Consider the following 26,622-nt stretch of genomic DNA (forward strand, 5'->3'; position numbering starts at 1 on the left):
GAGATAGAAACATGGCATGACGCTAATATGAACTATTTAGCATTGCGATATTATAAATAGCGCATACTGCTGGGTTTCCAAAAGAGATGAAGAGAACATGAAAGGGGGGACCCAGAAAGGATTCTTAACATATTTATCCTGCCTTTGGTTTCCATTATTTTCGTCATGCACTCAGTTACAGAAGTATACATAGCTAAGGTAGAAGATCAACCATGATCTTATCGAAATTGAATGACAAAGCAGGCTTAGAGGGCCAAATGGTCTACTCCTCATGTTTCATATGATCTTATTCTGGGCAGCGAGCCTGACTGCATCCCATGGCATTTGCCAGGCTGCACTCCAAGGTCTATATTCAGGCATAGCTCCAGCTCCTCAGTTGTGCTGCTGCCAATCTTTCTTCACTGAGCCTCAGCTCCTTATCAGCACAGAAATATCAACTGCTGCTGCCAAACTTTTCCAACGCCCTAGCTGCCCGAGGAGCTAATGACAGCACTTCAAGTGCAGGAAGCCAACCATCCTCTTCTGCGCCTTACTAGCAGTCATGTAGACCCTCTATTATGCTGTACCACAATCCCATAGCCATGTTTTCAGCTGCACCCCAGCTCTCACGTGGCTGAGTTTTCTTGCCATTCTTGAGCATTTTTAAAAATTTCATTCAGGGGATGTGGGCTTCGCTGGCTAGGCCATCATATATTACCAATCCCTAGTTGTCCTTGAGAAGGTAGTCGTGAGCTGCCTCCTTAAACCACTCCAGCCCATGTGGTGTTGGTACACCCACAATGCTGTTAGGAAGGGAGTTCCAGGATCTTGATCCAGCAACAGTGAAGGAATATTGATTTTTTCCAAGTCAGGATGGTGAGTGACTTGGAGGGGAACTTCCAGGTGGTGGTGTTCCCATCTCTCTGCTGCCCTTGCCCTTCTAGATGGTCATGGTCATGGATTTTGAAGATGCTGTCGAAAGAGCCTTGGTGAATTCCTGCAGTACATCTTGTAGATGGTACACACTGCTGCTACTTTGTGTCGGTGGTGGAGGGAATGAATGTTTGTGGATGTGGTGCTAATCGAGCGGGCTGCATTATCTTGGACAATGTCAAGCTTCTTGAGTGTTGTGAGAGCTGCACTCATCCAGGCAGGTGGGGAGTATTCCATCACACTCCTTACTTCTGACTTGTGTGTTATAAATGGTGGACAGGCAATGGGGAGTCAGGAGGTGAGTTATTCTTCACAGGATTCCTAGCCTCTGACCTGTTCTTGTAGTCACAGTATTTATATGGCTAGTCCAGTTCAGTTTCTGGTCAATGGTAACCCCCCCCAAGATGTTGATGGTCGGGGTTTCAGTGATGGTAATGCCACTGAATGTCAAGGGGTGATGGTAGATTCTCTCTTGTTGGAGATGGTTATTGCCTGGCACTTGTGTGGCATGAATGTTACTTGCCACTTGTCCAGGTTTTGCCCCATTTGAATATGGACTGCTTCAGTATCTGAGGAGTCGCAGATAGTGCTGAACGTTGTGCAATCATCAGCGACCGTCCCCACTTCAGACCTTATGGAAGGAAGGTCATTGATGAAGCAACTGAAGATGGTTGAGTTTTCCGCCTGATTCCCATTGACTCGTTTTGCTAGGGCTCCTTGATGCCACATTCAGTCAGATGCAGCATGCATGGCCTGTCCCCTGACACACTCTCTGCTTGCGTTGGCACCCCGGCCATGCTGGGAGTTGGAGTACTCGGCTTTAGCCGAGAACACAGAGAGCAGATTTAAAGGAAAGAGATTCCCACATACTGCCCCCTTTTAAAATTGTATCACTTTGTTTATTTTATATTGCTTTTATTCACTCTTGCTACCAAAGTACCACTTCACAGTTCTCTTAAACCTCATTTGCCATGTGGCTGCCCATTTTGCCAGTCTGTTCTTTGTCTTTGCTCTCCTAAAATCTGTATTATCCTCTTCATTGTTTATTATATTTCTGAGTTTTGTGTCATCTGCAAAGTTGGAAATTATGCTTTGCATGTCCAAGTCCAGGCCATGAATGTATATTAGAGTACTGGTCCTCACGGTAATCCCTGAGGAATGTCAATGTACATTTCCCTCCAGTCTAAAAAATTACTATTCACCATTACTCATTGTTTTCTTGTTACTTTGTCATTTTTTGTCATTGCCCCTTTAATCCTATCAGTTTTATTTTTTGCTTACAAGTATGATGTACTTTTGATGAACTATATGCGCAGTATCAACTGCACCACCCTCATCAACCCTCTTTGTTACTTAATTAATTTAGTTAAATATAGTTTTCCTTGAACAAACCTGAGTCAACTTCCATTTATTAGCCTGTAATTTTCTAAGTGCAATTAATTTTTTCCAAGATTATTGTTTCTTAATATTTCCCTGCTATCAACATTAGGCTGACTGGCCTGTAATAGACGGGTTACTGCTCTCCTTTTGAACAAGGGTTTAATAACATTTGCAATCCCCTAGTCTTCTGCCACCATCCCCATATCTGAGTGAGATTCGAATATTTTGACTAAAGCCTCTGCATTTCCTATTCTTCTCTCAGTAACCTGGCTGGGATGCATCCCAATTGAACAAGGTGACATTTCTCTTTTTGAGCACTGCCAGCCTTTTATGTATTTCCTATTTCTTAATCTATTTTTATCCTCCCCAATGCCATTGCTACCTGCTCCTTTGCTGCTATGTTGGCAATATCCTCTCTTTAAAGACAGAGACAAAGTGCTCATTTAGAATCTCAGCTATGCCTTCTGGCTCCGAAGGAAGATTCCCTTTTTGGTCCCTAATCAGCTCCATCCTTCCTTTGACTATCCTTTTGCTGTTTATATGTTTCTGTAAGTCTTTTGTGGTACTAATATTGTGGAAAAGAGAGACATGTTAAATCTTTTGTCTCAAACTCATCAGGACAAATGCAGGAATGCCAAATTTCAAATGATCACAGCAGTTTATACAACAAGAGGAAAGGGTGCTGATTGGTTGGCAAGTCGACTCTGATTGGCCAAAGTGTTGCCATGGGGGGAAAAAATGGGCTCCCTATTAACTCAAAAAGGCTCAAGGCTTGAATATATTCCTTTTGTTTGCAGAGAACAGGCCTCTGCATATGTTGTTTCTAGCAAGTTTTAATGAACCATGTTACGAATTTGACTGATTATCTTAAATTGGTTGTTAGTGTAACTATTGTGCACTCCGGATTATTCAGCAATTGCTGCCCAATCGTGGAATCACATCTAACAGGAGACATTTTGTTTTGGGTTCCTTTTTATGTTACATCTCTCTCTCTATTTGCCCCTCTTATTCCCTTTTTAGATCTCCTGTATGCTTTCTGTATTCAACTTGGTTGCCCATTTTCAACTTTATATCTATGTTTCATTATAGATTTTGTCTTTAGTCATCCAGGGAGCTCTAGCTATCAATGTCCTTTTTTTCCTGTTGTGGGAAATTGCCTTCTCTGTATTTGAACTGCCTCCTCTTTGAAAGCCTCCCATTGCTCAGTTACTGTTTTGTTTGATTCCAATCCACCTGGGCCAGATCCCATGAACTTAGTGAAGTTAGCCCTCCTCCAGTTAAGTTTGTTTGATTGTTCCTTGTCCTTTTCCTTAACAGTTCTAGGTCTGATGCAATGATCAAAGTTGGCCCCTCTTGTCCGCTTGCACCACTTACAAACGTACAAATTTGGAGCAGGAGTAGCCCACAAAGCCCCTCGAGCCTGCTCCGCCATTCAATAAGGTCATGGCTGATCTGATTGTAACCTCATCCCCACATTCCTGCCTACTCCCGATAACCTTTCACCCCCTTGTTAATCAAGAATCTATCTAGCTCTGCCTTAAAAAAATTCAAAGATTCTGCTCCCACCACCTCTCGAGGAAGAGAGTTCCAAAGACACTCAACGCTTTGAGAGAAAAATTTCTCCCAATCTCTGTCTCATCTCTGTCTTAAATGAGCAACTCCTTTTAACCAGTAATCTCTCGTTCTAGATTCTCCCACAAGAGGAAACATCCTCTCCACATCCACACTGTCAAGATCCCTCAGGATCTTGAAGGTTTCAATCAAGTCATCTCTTATTCTTCAAAACTCCGGTGGATACAAGCCTAATCTATCCAACCTTTCCTCATAAGACAACCCGCCCATTCCTGGTATTAGACTAGTAAACCTTCTCTGAACTGTTAATGCATTTACATCTTTACTTAAATAAGGAGACCAGTACTGTACACAGCACTTCAGATGTGGTCTCACCAGTGCCCTGTGCAACTGAAACATAACCTTACTGCTTTTGTAATCAATTCCCCTCACCATAAATGATAACATTCTATTGGCTTCCTAATTACTTGCTGTACCTGCATATTAGCCTTTTGTGATTCATGCACTAGGACACCCAGATCCCTCTGAATTCAGAACTCTGCAATCTCTCACCATATAGATAATCTTTTTTATTCTTCCTGCCAAAATGGACAATTTCACCTTTGCCCACATTATACTCCATTTACCAGATTTTTGCCCACTCATTTAACCTATCTGTGTCTCTTTATAGCCTCCTTATGCCCTCTTCACAATTTATTTTCCTACCTATCTTTGTGTCATCAGCAAATTTAGCCACCATTCCTTCGGACCCTTCATCCAGGTCATTTATATAAATTGTAACAAGTTGACCCCCCCAGCACTGATCCCTGTGGCACACCCTGCCAACCAGAAAAAGACCCATTTATGCGAACTCTCTGCTTCCTGTTAGCTGGCCAATCTTCTATCCATGCCAATATGTTACCCCCAACGCCGTGAGCTTTTATTTTTCACAATTACCTCTGATGTTCCCCTTTATCCACAGCACGTGACTCCTTCAAAGAGCTCCAATAAATTGGTTAAACACGATTCTCCTTTTACAAAACCATGATCACGCTGCCTGATTACCTTGAATTTTTCTAAGTGCCCTGCTGTAGCATCTTTAATAATAGCTTCCAACATTGTCCCTATGACAGATGTTATGTAGCTTCCTGCTTTCTGTCTCCCTTCCTTTTTAAATAAAGGACTTATATTTGCTATTTTCGAATCTAATGGAACCTTCCGCGAATCTAGGGAATGTTGTTAAAACCAATGCATCAACGATCTCACTAGCCACTTCTTTCAAGACCTTAGGGTGAAATCCATTTGGACCTGGGGATTTGTCAGCCTGCAGCCCCAACAATTTGCTCAATGCCACTTCTCTGGTGATTGTAATTTTCCCAATTTCCTTCCTCCCTTCCATTTCCTGATTTACAGCTATTTCCAGAATGTTACTTGTGTACTCTATAGTGAACACCAAATCAAAATACCTGTTTAATTTACCCGCTATCTCCCTACTTTCCATTATCAATTCCCCAGCTGCACTTTCTGTAGGACCAACGCTCACTCTGTTAACTCTGTTCTTATTTAAATATCTATCAGAACACTTACTATCTGTCTTTATATTACTGTTTAGCTTTCTCCTGTACCCTAATTTTTCCCTCCTCATTGATCTTTTTGTCCAAGTCAATTCATTCCCCAGAACTAGATACAGCAATTCTTTCTTTGTTGGGCTGGAAACACATTGATCAAGAAAGTTATCTTGAATGTACTTCTTCCCACACTCACGCCTGCCCCAACCACCTTTGTCTTTTGTATCATTACTATGTAGTCTCTTTAGAATAACTGAAGTCCCCTATTATCACTGCTCTATAGTTCTTGCATCTTTCTAATTTGTTTGTAAATTTGCTCCTCTCCGTCTCCTTAATATTTAGTGGCCTATAATGTACAGCCAATCGCATTATAGCTCATTTATTTCTCTGTGCACCGAGTTTTTTCTTGCAAATGTTTCATCCTGGTGCTCATCCTCTTGCCATTTTAATTGAAAAATCTCCTCCAGAGCACGAGTTAAGGCCCCTGTGAAGACATTGGTCCCAGCTCTTTTGAGGTAGAGCCCATCCATCTTGAACAGCGCCCTCCTGCCCCAGAACTGACCCCAGTGTACCAGGTGTTTGAAGACCCCCGCTCCTGCACTCTTTCTCCAGCCATGAGTTAACCAGTTTCATGCTACAATTTCCATATTTGCTGGTGTGTGGCACTTTTTAAAAAACTTCCTCCTTAGCTTCTGAAACTCTGACTGCAGGATCTCAACCCTCTTCTTTTCTATGTCATTGTTTCCCACATGTACAGCAATTTCCAGACGGTCCACTCTGCTTCCTCCTGCCCCACCATCACTCACCACATGGCCATGGAGGGCACCTGCCCATGGCTGAGTAATGAAGATGTGGGTTAATTCATAATCTGCAATTTTATTTAATTATCTTTGAAAATCAGGTAGAACATGGGAAGAACTTTCTGGAGGGGATTAATCAATGGAACAAAATCCATCATGAAATAAATGGCACATGTTGTCTGATAAGTATGGGCTTAATGGGCCAAAGTTGTCTTGCTCCTTGCTTTCTTAATTTCCTAGAGGCAATGTAATAAGATACATAATGCCCACAGAGAGGCAGAATTCTGCTTTTTAAAAGAAACTGTAAACTTGAGATTTTCTAATCTTGCATTTGGTGCAATTACATTGGGTGTGACTTAAATATTGCAGATCAAAAGCTAAACTACAATTTAAGGAGAACCAACAGGAAGAAATTAAACTAACAGTGATATCCACTATCATTATATGGAAAGTGTCGTGAATAATTACAATCTTGGAATCTGAAATTTGCAGTTTCTGATAGGCACACTATAAACTCTGTCAGTTTTGTAACAAGCCATGTTCCAAAGAAAGAAGTGTAGCTAATATATTTGTATTTTTTAAACAGGTCAGTGTCTAGTTCAGGATGGCTGCATCATCAGCTTCATATGATCAGCTGCTGAAGCAGGTAGAGGCACTTAAAATGGAGAATTCAAATCTGCGACAGGAATTAGAGGACAACTCAAGCCATCTAACACAGCTAGAGACAGAGGCATTCAACATGAAGGTACATTTCAGTTTCCTGTAAAACTGAAGATCATTTTACACTTTGGCGGAACTTCTACAATATGTTTTATGTTAGGCATGTGGCGTTAGAGAAGATTGTCTTAAGACATTTTGAAATTTGATGTGGTTGAGTTTTGGGTAGTTTCTTCCTTCTATCAAAAATATTATAATGGTGTTAAGAGGGCCTAATTTTAAGACAAGTTAATGATTAAACATAGGCACATAGTGATATAGCGATCAAAATATGGTTTTGTGGGAGTATATGCATTTGAGAGATACCACCTATACCTGCCATTTTTCCATGTATTGCAAATTTGTCAACCTGTCATGTTGTTTGAAGCTGACAGCTGCTATCATAACGTCTGCCTGGTCTTACAGTTAACTAAAGAGGTAGTAGTTCCTTCTTACATAGAAATCTACAATCTCACTGGTACCATGTCTTACTACCCTTCGAAGCATTCTAGAATTTTTGCCTTTGTTTCCCTACCTGAAATATTTCCACCTATCAATCATCTTTGTGTGAAGTGCTTCCCAACAACAGTCCTGAATTCCCAGTTTATACATGTATCCCCTTGTCTTTGACATGTAATTTGAAATAGTGCTTAGATTCGTTTTTTTCTGTTAATCACTTTAATGCTTCAGTAAAGCTCCCCTCTTGCATGTCTTTTCAAGCTTAGAGGATCCCAACCTTTTTCAACTCCAAGTCACTTAAAAATCAGCCTCCTGGCCCTTCTTAGATCCACTCCTGTGGCTTGCATAGCCCCTAGCTAGTTCAGCACCATAAATTTTTTAAAAACTTCCTCCTGCGCTGTTCAAAAATTGCCTTGGTCCTCCTGTGGTTGGATGCTTACATGAGCAGTGAGGAGAAATCTGCACATCTGAGCTTAAACAAATGTGCATAGCTTTATTCCCAGCTCGTAAATTATCGATGTTATTCAAGCAAAGGTGAGAATATCTACTTTCCAAAAATACCAAAATGCTATACTTAAGCTTATAAAGTTATATTGCTTAAGCTGTTAAACATAAGGATCAGAAGGCCTCCAGGACATTTTGTGCCACTGTATTTTGGAGTCAGATCAGCATCTAACAAAGGCTTAGTTGATGCCCAGTAGAGTGGAAGCAGGCATAAGTTGGAGTGTAAGTGTACATTAGAAGATAGTGAAGGTTAGAGACTTTCTCACAGGGAGAATCTGAGGAAAATCATCAGCCATTTTTGCACATCAGAGGCACCACTTTGGAAGAGGAATTTCTTATGCTGTCAGGCAGTTGATCCAACATGAAGCCAGCATTTTTCCAATTTGAATATTGGGAAGACCAAAGTGATTGAGTTAAGTTTGAAAGGCATTTCACGGCCACCACGAAAACCACTTCCTTCCACTTCTGCAACAATGCCCAACTCCAGGCTCACATCACTTTTACTGTAGCTAGAACCTTAAACCAAGCTTCTGCCATCTTTAGAAATGAACTCTGTAATGCCCTAATGTTTCTGGCTCTTCTTAAACCTTATTCTAGATTAGGTGACTCTCATAATCTAGATCACTTTTAAGAATGTATCCCAAATCCCCAAACCTTGAAGAATTTGATTCTTGCATTGATAAATAGGCAAGCTTTCAGCAACAAACCGTAATGAACAGCAAAGCTATTTAGCCATTTCTTTTAGATGCAATTCTCACTGCTTACATTTGTGTATTTGTGCGAATGCTAGTTTCCTGAAATATATGATGGACAGCTTAGTTGATTATGATGCTATTATTAAGGATTTTGCCTGCTTTTATTACTACCAGTAATTGCTTTCTTAAAAACCATTACATATTTATTATTTTAGTTGTTTTTACAAAATTCTGTTTGGAAACCATTTAGGAAGAAGTGAACAATATGATAGTTGTTCAGTAGAAGTTGTCAAAATAACAGTAATCTAGTATGGCAAACTTGTCCACCCTATTCGTGTGGGGGGGAGGCACAATTCAATGTTTTCCTCACTCAAAGGGCTGCTGAGCAAATTTCAGAAAGATAAGGACTGGCACAATATTAAACGAGAGTTTCAAAAGCAAAGCTGAAGCATGAAAAGAAACCACTTGCTGAGTGAAAAAGCAATGTCAAATCAATAAATTGATAATTCCAAAAAAAAATAATGAATAAAGATGACCATTAGAGTGAGTGAGTGTGTGCATGCTGGCTCCCTCCCAGTCTCAAGGTGCCCACTCAATCTCACCCACTGTGAGAGTGCATGTTGGTGTGTGGGGGTGAGGGTGAATGAGAACCCTGAGACTGGGAGTGAGCCAGACTTACACTCTCCTCTCACTTGGTCACACATTCTCTCTTTGACACACGCGCACACTCACTCTCTCATACAACTCTCCCCCTCCCTCACTCACACGTTCTCTTCCCTCTGACACGCGCAATCTTTCCTCCCTCTTACACATGCACACACTCTCCTCCCTTTCTCAAAGATGCTCTCCTCCCTCTCACATACAGACATGTTCTCCCCCTTCTCATGCAGGCGCTGCCCTCCCTCTCACGCATGCTCTCCCCCTCCCTCATGCATTAATATGCTCTCAACCATCATGCAAGCACCTGCTCTCCTCCCTCTCACATGTGTGCGCGCCCTCCACCCCTGGCACATGTGCACACTCTCCTTCCCTCCAGCGCGCATGCGCACACTCTCCTTCCCCCCGGCACCTCCTTCCCCTGGTGCACACGAGTGCCTTTGCCTGCCCCCTCGTCACCTCTCCCCTCTTGCCCGCCCCGGTGCCCCCTTGCCCAGCCCCAGTCCCCACTCGCCCCCTTGCCTGTGCCCTCACCCCCCTCCCCTTGCCCCTCGTGCCCGGGCCCCCTCACGCCTGGGCTCGCCCCGCCCGCAACCTCTTCCTTTCCACTGCTTGCTGCTCATCCATTAAGCAGCTGCTTTCTCCCTGCATTTGCAGCTGATAGGCTCACTACTGAAGCAGGGAGAAACCAGCCTGTAATTGGCTGAGCAGCTTTCGAGCATTTTTCAAATGAAAGTCTGTTGTATGTCCAGCAATGTTTGGCAGGCCAGCTAGATGGGGGCTGTCTGTTGGACAAGCCTGTTTTTGACCATTCTGCACTTCTGATTTATATATGTATTTTTATGAATTGTCTGTTGCAATGAATATGTTATTAATTATAAAAGTTATTTTGTAACCATGGAGCATTATGATGTGGATCAGAATAGTCATGAGATAACATGTCAGCAATACGATAGTACTCTCATTTAATCTGAATTTGATTTGCAGAGTTTCTCCTTATTTTTCCTCATATTGGTTGGCATTAGCTCTGGCGAGCTCATAAAGCACTATAATTGGTAACTTCTAAATTGATAATGCAAATGCATAATGGCTATCCCTTTTTGGACGATATAAATAACTGCCCATTTTAAATCTGGATGTTTTAAGTGGACAATATTGGATTATTTTATACTTCAATAAGATCCCACTTCAGTCTTCAAAAGTGACTAGAATGTCACAGTGAACTCCCTTTAAAATTCAATATATAAAGGAATTTATCGCACCGATACGAACAAAGCAAATAAGTTAGTAGTACAGTACTATCTATCTGTATTGTGTTAAATGAATTACATATTTGTAGATTTACTGTCTCCCAAAAATTAGGGCTTTGACACAAGAGAAAGGCAGGCAGAAAGGTGAACGGATGAATGGAGAGAAAGTTAGTTGAGGAATAATCGTTGGCCAAAACACCTGAAGGACACTCCTGCACTTATTTAAAAAGTACAATTAGCTATTTTGCATCCATAAAGCCATAGTGACGAATCACAAAAATACATCATCAATATATAGAGCCAGATTGTCAAGAACTTGTGACACTGCCTTATAGATATGTTTTAGTAGGTATTTGATTATATTATGAAGATGGTGTTTGAAAGCTAATACTGTTGCTGTAATAGCCAAATGGCACAGAAACGAATATTTGGAGTACAGTTTTGTGTCCATTATTATGTTTTGCTTCACATTTTCAATGTGTAAGCAACTGCATTGACAGTTTTATTTGACCTATCTCAAAGGTGTAGTTTCCAGCAAATATTATTTTTACTTAGTCACTTAACAAGAGGCTGATATATTTAAGAAGCTTGTAACAGACTATCTCATTTGATTAAATTGTTATTTCTTCATCTGCCCCATCGCACAAATTTTGAATGCATTGTAATGAATTGTTCAAGCACTTATAGTGTCAACTGTAATTGCTATATGATTGAGATCACACACTTTAATAGATTACTGATTTTTATTATTACCATTATAGAGATTAAACTTTGCCGGTGCTTTTTGTTTTGCTACTTGGCCTTTTGGTGTTGCAAGATACAATATATAATGTATTTTCACTATTCAAGGAAACTTCAGATTTTGTTTTGTAATCTTGTTGGATGGTTCAATGAGTTCAAATGATTCAAAAGAAGATGCCTAATAGTATGTGCCCTCTTATTATAGCTCTTTTTACTACTTTACATAGTTTTTTTTAATAAAGATAGTGTTAGGCAAGATAAAGTAGAGATGAATTTAAATTTTGCATTTGAAAATAGAGTACGAAATTGAGCATTACAAAGTTTTTCAAGTAAACTTTTTTCACTTTATTCATTTAGTGTGTCTCAATAATTTTAATTAACAACTTTTTATTTTCATTTTATACCTTAAAAGAGGTGGAAAGCTGCTTCTCTTCTTAAGTTACCAGGAAACTATATACATACACTTATGATCTGTTATATATTAAATAAAGTTTGTAGGGTTTTTGTTTTATTGAAAACTCATTAATTACCTGAAAATTGTGCAGGCTGACCACTGACTTTCCACACATTGACCTAAATAGTTTCTGCAACTTTTTCCTGTAACTGAAATCTCTGACCAAATAAAGGTTTAAACAAAATCTTTAAAAAGGCATATGTCACAATTAAATATACTAATTGATTGTATTTTTAAGACCTTCAGTACCTTTTTAACAGAAGACCCCAGCCTCTCCCAAATGTTTGTTATTGAAGCTGGTTTTTTTTAACTCAATTTGGATTGTGCAGCCAGAATATATGTAATGTTCCTAATTTCTCAGTATGCATTGATGGGATGATTTTCTTTAGTTTCTAGGATTCTTTACTCAGTAGGTTTACTTGAAATTTTTAAAAATCAAGATTTATTTCAAAAGTTTGAAGTAAAATCTATATATTGTTTTAAAGTGTGTGAGTGATTAAGCTTAGTTTTGAGAGGCGTAGAAGAGTCTTTGCTTTTAAAACTAATTTTACCATCTATATTTTTGTTCACATATATAAAATAAATGTTAATTATCTCTTACCAATGTTGTAAGAGAGATAAACAGAGATACAGAGGTCAGAAAGAGAGGGGTATGGGTAAAACAATTAGATAAAAGAACACCTTTCTTAAGTGTTTAATTTTGGAGGAAAAAAGGTGAATTTCCAAAATGAAGAAGAACAAGTGTGCTTTTGACAAATGTTAGATGGAAATACAACCAAGAACCAAGTTGAATGTAGAAGGTTCAGAAAGGAATTGAAAAAGCAAATAACAAAGAGACAGTATGAGAAGAGACTGGCTGCTAGCATAAAATGGAATCCAAAAATCTTCTATAAGCATTTAAATAGTAAAATGGTGGTAAAAGGAGGATGGAGCCGATTATGGACCAGAAAGGTGATTTACACATGAAGGAAGGGGCATGGCTGAGGTATTAAATGAATACTGCGCAGGTCATGGTGAAAGGAGGTAATTCAGACACTTAAAGGGTTTAAAATTGACAAGGAGAAGCTATTGGAAAGATTCTGTGTACTCAAAAGTTGATAAAGGGCCAGGACCGAAAGAGATGCATCCAAGAGTACTGAGGGAAATGAGAGTGGAAACTGCAGAGGCACTAGCCATAGTTTCCCAGTCTTCCTTTAACTCAGGGATGATGCCAGAGAAGTGGAGAATTGCAAGTGTTACACCCTTGTTCGATAAAGGTTGTAAGGGAAAACCCAGCAACCCACAGGCCAGTTGGTTTAAGCTCAGTGGCTTGGAAGCTCCAAGAAGCGATAATTCGGGCCAAATTTAATAGTTGCTTGGACAATTAACTAAGGAATGCCAGCACGGATTTCTTAAGGAGAAATCGCCTTTAACTTGCTTAAGTTCTTTGATGACATAACAGAGAGGGTTGGTGAGGGTAATGCTATTTATGTGGGGTAAATGTACTTCCAAAAGGCATTTGATAAAGTGCAGCACAACAGATTGTGAGTGAAGTTAGAGCTCGTGGAATAAAAGTGATAGTGGCAACATAGATACGAAATTGAGTGACAGGAAACAGAGGTAGTGGTTATTGGTTGTTTTTCAGACTGGAGAAATGTTTATAGTGGCTTTCCCCGGGGGTTAGTATTAGGACCCCTACTCTTCCTAAGAGTTACTAATGACATAGACCTTGGTGTACAGAGCACAACTTCAAAATTTGCGGATGATATGAACTCGGACGTATTGTCAGTTTTGAAGAGAATAGTATAGAACTTCAAAAGGACATCGGTTGATGGAATGGGCAGACAAATAGATTAAGTTTTATGCAGAGAGGTATGAAGTGATTCATTTTGTTAGGAAGAACACAGAGACAGTATATAAAATAAAGGGCACAGTTCTAATGAAGGTACAGGCTCAAAGGACCCTGGGTCTATATGTGCATAAACCATTAAATGTGGCAGGGCAGGCTGAGAGAGCAGTTGATAAAGCATACGACATCTTGGGCTTTATCAATAGGGGCATAGAATACAAAAGCAAGGAAATTTATTAAACGTATAAAACGCTGATTCAGCCTACCTGGAGTTTTAAATTCAGTTCTGCCAGCATGCTTTAGGAATGATATGAAGGCATTAGAGAGGGTTCAGAAAAGATTCCAGGGTTGCAGAACTCCAGTTATGTAGATTGATTGGAGAAGTTGGGACTATTTTCCTTTGAGGAGAGAAGGCTGAGAGCTGATTTGATCAAGGTATTCAAAGTCAACAAGAGTCTGGACAGAGTAGATAGAGGGAAACTGCTCCATTGGTGGAAGAATCAAGTACTGGGGGCACAGATTAAAGATAATTGAGCAAAGAAGCAGTGGCAACATAAGGGAAAATGTTTTCGCGCAGCAAATGGTTAGGACCTAGAATACACTGCTTGAGAGTGTGGCGGAGGCAGGTTTTGTCAAGGCTTTCAGGAGAGAATTGGTTTATTATCTGAAAAGGAAGAATATGCAGCGCTATGGCAAGAAAGCAGGGGAATGGCACTGGATGAATTGCTCCTTCAGAGAGCCGGCACAAATACAACAAGCCAAATGCCTTCATGTGCTGTAACTACTCTGTGATTCCCCTAATTAATTATTGAAAGGACCAAAGCCCATTGTCTTTAGCCACCAACATAACATTTGTTCCCTGGCCCTGACTCCATTGTTCACCCTGACCACTGTCTGAAGTTGAACCAGTCCATTCGCAACATTACCGCCCTAATTGACTTTCGGATTCGAATTTCGGACCCCATTTCCTCTCCTTCACCAAGACCGCTTACTTTCACCTCTGTAACATTGGCCATTTCCATTCTGCTTCAGCTCAGCTGCTCCTGAGACCCTCATGTTTTTCTTCTAGACTCAGCTATTCCGATGTAGTCTTAACCGGCACCTCACCCTCTAAACTTGAATTCATCCAATATTCTTCCTGTATTCTAACTCACATCAAGTTCCATTCAACCATCATCCCTTGCTGTGCTCACTGCCCTACATTGGCTCCTGGTCTTAAAATCTTAAAATTATTCTTAAAATTTTCATTTTGTTTTTAAACCCCTCCATGGCTTTGCCCATCCTTATCCATGTAAGCTCCCACAACATTGAACAATTCCCCCAATTCTGGCCTCTTGTGGATTCCACCCACCACCCCCCCCCCCCTTTTCATTGCTCCACCCATTCGGTCCTAAGCTTTGGAATTTCCTGCCTCAACCTTCCGCACCTCCCTTTTCTTTTAAGATTCTCCTTAAACCTTATCCCTTTGATCGAACTTTTGGACATCTGTCCTAACCCTTCCATATGTGACACAGTGTCATTTTTTTATTGATTAGCGGCCCTGTCAAACACCTTGGGATGCTTATAGACACATTTTAGAAATGTACGTTGTTGTTGCTTGTCAGAGGTCAGTTAGCATAGCACAAGAACATCACAAAGGGAATTTGTCAGGGAAGCACCCTTTATCCAACATTCTTCAGCTACGTTAATAATGGTGTCTGCATTAGGAGTGAGGTTGTTTAGAAGTGCTCTGATTACAAAACAGCAACTGGACCTGAATCACGTATGGCTTTTGGCTGACAATAGACAGACAATATTTGTGTTTCTGAAATATCTTGAACACAAAAGCCCAAAAATCAAACCTTGGCCTTTAATGGCACCACCATCACTGAGAAATCCACAATCAACATTGGGCAGGCGGAGGAAACGGAGGTCTCCCATTCACCAGAAGCTGACTGAACTGGACAGCTCATCAGACACTGAAGCAGACCTTATCCACATGCAGCAAGACCTGGACAACATGGGCTGATAAATGGCAAGTGACATTCATGCCACACAAGTGGCAGGCAATGACCATCTCCCCATCATATTCAATGTCATTACCATTGCAGTATCCTCAACATCTGGGGGTTACTATTGACCAGAAATTGAACTGGATCAGCTATAAAAATATTGTGGTTAGAAGATCAAGTCAGAAACTGGGATTCTGCAGCGAGTAACTCATCACCTGACTCCCCAAAGCCTGTCCACTGGATGGTTGCTGCTGCAACGCTACTCAAAAAGCTCAGCACCATCTAGGACAGAGCAATCTGCTTGATTGATGCCCTACCACTGGACTTAAATATTCATCCACCCCAACACTTACATAGTATTGTGGCTGCAGTATGTATGACTTACATTATAGTAATGCACCAAGGATATTTCAACAACGAAGTGTATTAGCAAGGGGAGCAAGAATAGCATTGCTGTGGGAACAGAATTATGTCCAGATTTCTATCCAAGCTATACACCTTCCTGACTTGGGGTTATGTCATTATTCCTTCATTGTTGTTGGGTCAGACTCATGGAATTTCCTATATAATATCACTGTAGGAATAGCAGCATCACAAAGCTTTAAGCAGTTTGAGGAGATGGCCCACCAGCACCTTCTCAAACCAATTAGGAATAAGTAATAATTGAAGTCTGGCTCTTGTAAAGTATAAGGAGCTCATGAACAAATTTCAGTCACTTGAGACTGAGGTTCACCCTTCCTGAGTGTTCCTTCTCTTTTTTTCTCCATTCTCCTTTTTTGTCCTTGCCAAGCTCTTTTTGTTCAGGTAACCCAATCATCTCTCTTGACCCCATTGCCACCGAACTGCTAACAGCCCAATTTCCCTTCTTGGTCACCATGCTAGCTATCAGAAATCTTCCACTGGGGAAATGTTCAAGTTCTTGTCAAAACCCTCAGCTTTCCTTACTGGGCTTCATTCTTAACCATCTGTTTATAGCAAAAGAATCTCCATCTTTTTTTACTTACCCCATACTGTTGACTCCAGATTTCTCTCAAGGATCTGTCCTTGATGACCTCTTCTTCCTCATCTGTATTTGCAGACATGGGGCTAGTTCCTATGTTTTTGTTAATGCGATGCAGTTTCACCTCTCTCCACCCCTCTACTGGATTGGGAAGATTCCTTGTCCAATAACCAGTCTTGGATAAGGCACAATTTCCTACAGTAAAACAGTGGGTAAACTAAAACTATTGCTTATGGCCCTTGCCATAAATGCTGTACCATCACCATTGACTGTATCTCCTTTCCTGGCCATTGTTTCAGATTGTATTGCCTGTTATCTATCTTGCACTAGTTTTTGGTCAACTTATTTTTTATTAAGAGTTGCAGAATAGTCACACCAAAACCAAATCTTAAGAGTACACGATATCCAGAATGCTCAAAAGCCCTTTTTGTTAAAACATTAATATTACCTGGCTGTAAACAACTGTTGTATAGTCCAAAAGTAACGCAAGTTGAAAGAAGAACTGGGCACAGAGATGCCTGCCATAAATCAACTGCACAAACATGGGCTTTCAGGCAGGAAAAGTTTAGAACCTGCAACTCTCCACAAAATTATGTGGCAGTGATTAACTAATGTAGAAATCCATTTTCAAAGAAATGATCAGCTAAAAAAAGACAGTGGGAAATCCTCATTTTCAACCCAATGCAGTTTCCTGTGAACTGCAGCTCCATAACTTTTTTAATTAACTGGCCTGTATTAGTGGTGAACTACAAGGTGATAAACAATGCTGAAGAAGCTAACCATTTGTGCAACTTTGATTTAGCATTTTCTTGCATCCATAAGGAAGAAAGAACTTGCATGTATCTGGTGCCTTATCACAAACTTGGGGTACCTCAAAGCACTTTACAACCACTGGATTGTTTTTGAAATGCAGCCATAAATGGGAGAACACAGTAACCAATTTGCATGTAGCCACGTCCTACAATGTACGGTTGAATGAATGACCAGATTTTTTTGGTTTTGATTCCACAACATTATAACCTAGGATATAGTACAGTACTTGCAGAAAGTGCAATTTAAAATCTGTTTGGTTGCTTCCCTCCCCCCACCCCTGCAAACCTCAAAGTTCGCCATGTTCATTTGCTGTACCATTTTGGAGCTAACAATTAAATGTTCTACCCATTATTCTGGTTAGCCTTGACTCTGGAAGTTTCTCCCTCCAAGGTTAATGAAGAGTATGCCCAGGAGGTTTCCAAAGCTGCTCATTTCTTGTAACAAAAACCTATGCTATATTAGTAGCTAGTCATTGTAACTATTGAGCCAGTAAGCATCATATAGCCTAGCTCCTCCTGTGAAAACCATTCAGAAAACAGGCCATTTGGTTCAAACAGTCCATGTTGCTGTTTACTCTCCAAACAAGCAATTGGATCTAAAGGCGTTTGCCTATCCTTTTTCCATATCCCTTTGACATTTTTTCTTGTATCCACCTATTAAAAAAATTCTGCCTCAGCCACTCATACTGGAAGTGAATTCTATAGCCTCACAACTCTCTCTGAATTAGTTTCTCATGCCCTCTAAATCTCTTAATTTAGTCATGTATCTATGGCCCCTTGTTTTTGGCAACTAGAAATGGTCAGCTTCTATCCACCTTGTCCCATGGAGGAACTCTTGCAAGCCACAAGGCTTATCAAGCCTCGAGACTGTAAAATTTTACAACTGCAAGTTTGAATTCTGTCATCATGAGAACAGAATATGCTCAAACATTTTTGATGCCATACTTAAACACAAGTATATTTTGACAGTTATACCTATAATGGGTTGCGGCCAGGAAAAATAGCAGTTGGTCAACCTGACAATACTTAAAAACTATAGACTGGCTTCTTTTAAAAAGTGTCATTCAAATTTGGACAGTGTAGCTGCTTTCAAAATAAGCTTTTAAAATTTGCCTTGAAAAGCATGTATACATTTTACATTTCCTTATACTCTGCAGGAGTAATTTGTTAATAGAAATATATTATTTGAAAATTAAAATAAACCAGGCATTTTTAATTTTAGATGTTATACTTAATTGAAAAGATTTAAAATCAATAAGTGTAAAATCTGGAAATACTTGCCAGGCCAGGCAGCATCTGCGGGAAAAACAAAAGACCTTAAAACTCTTGCTGAAGAAAAATGTAAAATTGCTTATATGAAATTGTTGAGTTGTGATGTCCAAGAAGTAGTTGTAATAAAAGTGCATTGTTTCTTTTTAAATGTACACGACAAAGTTGGATTAAATAGCTATTAGAAATTATAGAAAAATATAAAGGCTTACTTTATTCAATGCCTAATAGCTTGAGAAGCTACATTATGTGATCGCACATTGCGTAAGTGACAGCTGTTGTTCTCTAGGCTAAAGCAGTGAAGTGGAAAAAAGCTTGCTGAAAAGGTTTCCCAGCTATCTTTGCTAATTTACTGGCGGTCACTCAACACCAGAAAAATGCAAATGTATATAAGCAGCTTTCCTCCTTTTCTTGCTCTTGATTTTTCAGATTAGTATCTGCATCATGCTGGAACTGATGCTTTATTTAGAAACACTTTTTTTAGGCAGTTCTTCGAGGATAAAATGCTGAATTATAAAAGAATTTTTCCTGCTTTGTATTGTATGTGCACATGTTTTATGGTCCATTTATTAAAAATCATAATTATCTAAGTACTTGCATGTGCTCCTAAGACCACCTGTAAAATTCTAAGTGGAATTAGTATGCTAATTTAATCACCTTTCTTAAATTCCTCATGTTATAGCAATTTTTGTGTGATGGGAAATTCTCTCATGTTTATATGGCAACTATGCATGTGGTCAGAACTGTTAATATGAAAATGATTTTTGTGATTTCTTCCTTTGCAAAATGGATCTTCATTTTCAATTGAAAGATGCATAAGAAATTAGAATTTAGATTTGTGCTTGGTGTATACAGCAAATTTTTAATATTGTTATATCGGTAAAAACAAAAAACTCTGGATGCTGGAAATCCAAAACAAAAACAGAATTATCTGGAAAAACTCAGCAGGTCTGGCAGCATCGGCGGAGAAGAACAAAGTTGACATTTTGAGTCGTCATGACCCTTCAACAGAACTGTTCTGTTGAAGGGTCATGAGGACTCGAAATGTCAACATTGTTATATTGATAACTTGTAATGGGCTATCCGTTTTCACATCTGTTTTCAGGTACTTAATGCATAAGGTGTGACATGTAGAGTAACAGTGCATTTTTATCCTTTATGTCATTGTATCTGATGTCGATTATTGTTTAAAGTCTGTTAGGAGTTATGTTGATTATAACTCAGTCATGTTGTTTCCTTTGCATGATACAAAATTTAATTTTAGTAAAATTAATTACAGTAATTTTACTCTGAGGAATCATTCAGGTACTGCATTAATCATGAAATTTCACCAAATGTGAGCTACAAATGCATTTTTTTCTGACTATTTTCTGATTATTATTCTCTGAAGCACCTTATTATTCTCTGAAGCACCTTGGAATGTTTTCCTATGTTTAAGGCATAAATGCAAGTTGTTTTTCATTTTCAGATTGTATTTCATTTTATTCTGTTAATTTTTAAAGTAGAACTTAATATTTTATGTTATATGCATTTCTTTTATTAATAGGTTACCAGCGTTGAATGTTCACAAATTGTCATCCTTTGTTCAGTGATAGCAGCCTTCCCTTTGAGGCACATGGTTATGGATTCAAGTTCCAGTCAGAGAACTTAAGCACATAATCTAGGTGGACACTTAAATGCAGGTCTGACGGAGTGCCACAGATCTGATCTTATGGATCAGATGTTAAACTGAGGCACAACCACTCTCCCATTCAGGTAGAAGTACATGTGACACTATTTGAAGAAAAGCAGAGGACCTCTGTTGTCCTAGCCAATATTTGCTCCTGAACCAATATCTGTAAAACGGAGTATCTCTTCCCATTTACCTCGGTGCTGATTGTGGAATCCTACTGTGCACAAATTGGCTACAATGCTTGTTTATGTTACTATAATTACTATTACAATAACTATACTCCAGAAGTTATTCATTTGCTGTGAGTTGCTATAGGACATCCAGAGGACATGAAAGATGGTATATAAATTCTGATATGTTGAAATTAAATTCACACCATACCACTAAGTTCAAATTACTGTTCTTAATTCCAACAGAATTTTCCATTTCCACTGAATTTTTTAAGCATTAAACTGTTATTAAACCAGTAGAAAGATTTGTTACCTGAAATGACGCAGTATCTGAACATGGATTTTTATTTGTGTAGTATGCTGAATTGATGTGCATTTTATAATATTAGCTGAGATCTCTTTGTTCACATATATTAGCCCTTGTGACCTGGAGGTTTGCCCCTTGAGCACCACCCACAAGTTGTACCTCAAACTCTGCTGGAAGTTATGCCCATTTTATCAATGTCAGGTTACACCCGAGCACCCTCCCAACCTCATTAGAATATGCCCAAATTTAAAACGAGCATAAAAGGGCATAGGTCAGTGTCATCAGTTGGGACCAAAGGAAACAGCAAAGCCACATTAGTTTATTTCTTCTTTGAGTTTTAAAACTAAACATTTCCTCTCATTTCACTGTCATCCATGCACTTAAGGCAGAATATATTAAGAATCTGCAATTGAGGTAGATTTTCAATTTTTAATATGATATATTTTGCCGGAAACAGATAATAGAGAGCATGTCTAAGTGAGGTTAAAATTTTTCTGTGTTGGTAAAATTGTTTCCTGCTTTGTCTGAAAATCTGGATATAATGTTGAAAGGCTGCCACCCCATGCACTCCTTCCTCAAACAAGTGCATATGAAGGGTATTCGCATTTTAAAGGATTAATGGAAGAATGTGAAATATTTAGGAGACAGGCAAATTATATTTAGGCGAGTAATACATTTATGCCCAGAATTCCATCATTATTTAGACCGTGTAATTGATTTGCATCCAAATTGCATATATAATAGGCTGACACTCCAGTGCAGCTTTGTTGGAGGTGCTGTCTTTCAGATGAAACATTAAACCAAGGCTATCTCCGTCCTCGAAGGTTGGCGTTAAAGATCCTTTGGCACTATAACAAAGAAGAGCAAAGGAACTCTTCCTGTTGTCCTGGCCAATATTTATCCCCCACCCAACGTCACTAAAACAGATTTATCTGGTCATTTTCACATTATGTGACCTTGCTGTGCGCAAAACTGGCTGCTGTGTTTCCTACAACAGTTACTAAATTTCAGAAGTTCTTCATTGCCTGGAAGGCACTGTGGTTGTGCAAGGCTATTTAAATGTAAATTCTTTCTTTCTGTTCACCAGCAAGTAGTGGTGGCCCTTGTCTGTTCTTCTCACTCTCATCTTTCCCGCTACCAGCCTCTTTTCTATTGAGAATAAGCAAAATTGTAATTGAATGTAGTGATTGACGGCCTGAGGCTTGTGGTTAAGAAACAAATGCCCAACATTCTGAAATACTGGGGCACTCCTCTGTATCAGACATGAAAGGATTGAAATTGAATGCAACTTCACTGAACTTAATTTACAATGATTAAAGGTTTTCATATTTTTCAAAAAATTAACTGTAATCCTAACGAATATGATCTTATTGACTTGTAAGTTTCCATGGCTGCGACACCTTGGACTGGGTTTTACTTCCAGCATTACTTTTTTATGGATCTAAAGAATTGAACAGAAGCTACTTATTGTCACAGAAATTCAGAATGTGTAAAATGGCTTCAGTATTCTTGATGGATCAGTAAGTCATATGCAACTATCATCTGTATTTTTATTGTACAAATCATGCAAGATAATGTCTGAGGGCTTTACAAAGAACGGGGTAGGAAATACACCAATCAAGGCCAAAAATACAGCTGGAGAAAGGTTTTTAAAAATTTTTGTAATGAAGGAAAATACATAACAATGTTTTTAGAGAGAGTTCTGAAGAGCAGAGACTTGGATGCATAGAAATACAAAGATGTTACAGTGCAATACAGAAAGATCAGCTGAACCCACTTAGCCTCCATAATCAAGTAGTTCTAATGACATTTCCCATATTGTTTCCTTTGTCCATTTAGTCAACTAATCTTGAATTTTAAGCATTTCTGTTATAATTGCCCTGCAATCTGTTGTTCTAACTTAAAAAAATTCAATTTTTCAGGCCTGTCTTTGTATTGCTTTATGTCAGGTCGTGTCTGATTGAATCTGCATTATATCCCCTCTAAAGCCTCAATAGCTTTCTGGTAGTGTGGAGCAATACTGCATGCAGCAGTCCAACTGAGGTCACATCATCCTAAAACCCACCAATGGGATATTGGGGAAAAAAATTTCAAACTCCTCTATTCAACCTCTACCCCAGCCTGGCCTCTCACCATCCCAATGGTCACTCTTGAATTTTCAACTCTTCTGCACACACATTAAACCTGATTAGCATGCCCTCGGAAATATTCCCTGCCAGAACCAGGATTTTCATTCAGTCAACTTTTCCCTTAGCCAATCTGCATTCAGATTCTGCCTTTCTGTTTTCGCACTACTGGCATGAGTCAGGTCCCAAACTCTCTGCTAACTCTAAGATCAGGCCCTGGGTATTTTGAATCATTCCCAACCCAGTTGTATCCATTCTTTTTACTCAACCAAATAAAAGGATTTGGGTGAATGTTAGGGGAATTCAGCCCTATCCCCAAGAGAGAGAGAGCATTGAGAACATGCTGTAATATCAGTTGGCTTTTACCCAGGAGTCACACAACCCATCTGGACTTCAGAATTTCAGATCAGTTGGGGGAGAAAGGGCTGTGGGGATATTTAAAATGTGAAATCTCAGTCCAACATGGCTGAAAAACATTAACAAAAAGGAAGGGGAAACTTATTTTACAGCAATAACTTGCATTTATATACCTTAAAGCTTTAATAAAAAAGCAGAGTAAAGAGAAGAATACGCTATTTTCTCATTTCCCCACCTCCCCAAAATGGTAGTTTTTAAGCCAAGTGGAGAAACTCTTGGAGGTTACACCAACTCGCTGAAAGTAATGACATTTCTCTGATAGAGGAAGAGAATATAGAGCAAGATGCTGAACAAATCTTTTAGAAAATGCAGCTATTTAAAAAGATTCAGAGAGATCAAACTCCACTATAATTCTGGGGTGTTTGAAGTTGAGAATTTTATAATAGGTATTTGTACAATCAAACTCAAGCAGAAAAAAGTAGTTCTTCATGTTTCAAGTGTGCAAAAATAAAATTTTAAAATGTAGCACAGTCTGAGCCCACTCTGTTTGAATCCTGTCCTCCAGTCTTCCTTCATGCAATTGCTTCTGCCTAACCTTATTCTTATCACCCTATTGTGTTTATTTAGCATTAAGTATACATGATGGAAGCCATTTGTCCAATCCAGCTCATTCTTTAACATAAACCTATTGTGTTCCCTTTCCCCATGAAAATTCAACTGTCTCGGCTAAAGTACTAAAAAAAAATTCCAGATATTAATAACACTCCCCGCATTAGAAGTACTGTGTAAACTTGCCTTTTAGTAGCTTGTGCCTGTGTCGCCTTCTGCAGTCGTGGATTAACTAGGGATAGTGCTCCAAGTTGACTCTTGCTATCCCACTTAGTGTTTAATGTATAACTGTAGTAACTTTTCTAATTTTGCCTCTTTTGAAACCTGTCTGATTTTTTTTCTAGCTTTTCTTCATAAGTCAAATCTGTCACTGGATCGACTCCATGGCCTTTCTCTCACTGTCTTTTGTACTCTCAAATCCCATGCACTCCCTCATGCTTTTACTCACAATCTCCTCCTCTTGCCCTTAGCCTTGCATCTCAAATACATATCCCCCCCAACAGCAACTGGCATTTATATAGCAGTTTTAACGCAGTAAAAGCATCCCAAGGGGCTTCTTGGAAGTGTCAACAGACAAAATTTGACACCAAACTGCATAGAGATATTATGGCAAAACTTTGGTCAGAAGTAACTTTGAAGGAATGATTTGAGGTGAGAGAGACGGAGAGATTCAGGGAGGGAATTCCACGGTTCTGGCCTTGGCAGCTGAAGGTTCAGCCATCAGTCATGCGATGATCAAAATTGGGGATGTGTAAAAGGTCAGAATTAAAGGGAAACGAGACCTTGAAGGGATGGAGGAACTCACTCAGTCACTTCATTCATGCATACTCTAGGCTGTTTAGGGGTAATCTTACACTTGTTCACCCAAAGGATAGCAGAAATTTGCAGTACCCTGAAATAGCTTTTGAGGCTTGTTCAACTAAAATTCCAAAACTGAGATTGATAATTTTTTTTGAAGTCAGATATTAAGGGGTTTGGAACCCTATGGTGGGTAAACTTAGTTTATATAGAGATCAGCCTTGATTTAATTAAATGGTATAACAGTCTCAAGCAGCTGAATGGCCTACTGCTGTTCCTGTGTCATACGGTCGCTCGCTGTCTGTCATACTCCTTTCCTGCTTTCTCTCACCCTCTCGCATGTCCCCTCTTTCTCTCTTGTGCGCTCTCACACTCATTCTCTGTCCCGCACGCTCACTTAGTCGCTCTTTCTCCTCAGCACTTATATAAATGAAGAAAATGCAACAATGCTTTTTTTTACTGGCGATATGTTACTTCCATATCTTCCATTGTTTACTGTAATTTTGCTTATTGATTTGTATTTTCAGTCATTATCTCGTTTTTACTAGAGATCTGCTGCCCTCTGTTGGAATTCCAGTTTTAAGCAGCCTTGGATGAAGTCATTTTGTGTCTCTGTCCAGTTACAATCAAAGTATGGTTCTTGAGGTCAGAATTCCCACAAATCTTTATCAGTTTCAATATTACTCACCTTTCATATGCTGTGAGGGTGTAATAAGAGTATTTCAATCTGGTCCAGAGCCCTTGTTGGAATCCATGATCCATTTGCTAGTACTGAGGCAAAATACCGCAGATGCCAGAAATCTGAAATAAAAACAGAAAATACCGGAAATGCTCAGCGGGTCTGGCAGTAGTATATGGCTAGTATTTGGGTGGTGGGGGTTGGGGTGTGGGGGGTCATAGTAATCCAGTGTTCCAGAGTAAAAATCTGGAGAACATGAGTTTAATTAAATTCCATCAAGGCAGGTTGAGATTTAAGTTCAGTTTTTTTTAAACTTAGAAATTTAACAATGACAGTAAAAATGACCATGAAGCTGTTGGATTGTCGCACAGGTGTATTGAAACCGCTCCAGCTAACTGATTGTGGGAGCACCTTCTCCCATGGGCAGCAGTGGTTCACAAAGAATGTCCACCAGCTTGTCAGGGCAAGTAAGGAGGGGGTTTAAATACCAGCTTTGCCAGTGATTCCCATATGCTGAATGATTTTTTAAAGAAACAAAGAATTGTCTAAAATTTTCTGTTAGAAACTTTAGCAGACATGTAATTATATTTTGTGCCAACAGTTTTCCCTGAGAAAAAGGGAGGATGCTTAAATTATAAGCAGTATTGTGCACAGTAAGTTGAATGGAGACAGTCAGAATTATATTATGTAATGCACAATGTGCTGTCTCTTGCAAAGATGGAACTGTGTTTAAGTTGTCCAGTCATTTTAAGATGATGTCTATTGCAGTGAATAAACATAACCTGACATCGTTCATTTGGTAAGGGACGTTTACAGCTAATTAATCCAGAATGTATTTTTTTCTTGCTGCAAGTGTTCACTTTCCATCAGTTTTTTCTTTTTGTGTTTTAACCTATCTGGAAGATGATTTTTGTTTTTGTAATTCATTCATGTTATGTGGTTTTGTTGGCAAGTCCAGCATTTATTGCCCATCCTAATTAGCCATTGAGAAGGTAGCAGTTAGCCACCACCTTGTACTGCTGCAGCTCGTGGTAAAAGTAGCCTCACTGTGCGTTTAGGTAGATTCGTTTCATGATTTTGATCCAGCAACGATGAAGGAACAGAGATATAATTCCAAGTCAGAATGGTGTTTGACCTGGAGGGAAACTTGTAGGTGAGGATGTTTCCTTGCGCCTGCTGCCCTTTTCTGCTTAGTCATCACAGATCATGAGTCTCAGAGGCACTGTTGAAGGAGCCTTGGTGAGTCGCTGCATTGCATTTTGTAGATGGTACATATTACAACCATATTGTGCCGCTGGTACGGAAGGTGCATTTTAAGGTGATAGATGAGGTGCCAA

General features: G+C 39.4%; 1 protein-coding gene across 5 annotated transcripts in view; it reads left to right on the top strand.

Annotated features, from left to right (window-relative positions):
• apc (APC regulator of WNT signaling pathway) overlaps positions 1-26,622 on the top strand; it is a 258,558-nt gene that overhangs the window by 96,439 nt on the left and 135,497 nt on the right. For 3 of the 5 annotated variants that reach the window (XM_041185627.1, XM_041185626.1, XM_041185628.1), the window contains one exon: positions 6,798-6,956. The exons of 1 other annotated variant lie outside the window; for it this stretch is intronic. In XM_041185627.1, coding sequence (XP_041041561.1) covers positions 6,816-6,956 — 141 coding nt within the window. In that variant the 5' untranslated portion in view covers positions 6,798-6,815. Of the gene's footprint in view, positions 1-6,797; positions 6,957-26,622 lie in introns of those variants that run through there. One more of the 5 variants, XM_041185630.1, reaches the window with a different exon arrangement.

This window comes from Carcharodon carcharias, chromosome 4 (genome assembly GCF_017639515.1).
Source record: "Carcharodon carcharias isolate sCarCar2 chromosome 4, sCarCar2.pri, whole genome shotgun sequence".
Classification (NCBI taxonomy): Eukaryota; Metazoa; Chordata; class Chondrichthyes; order Lamniformes; family Lamnidae; genus Carcharodon; species Carcharodon carcharias.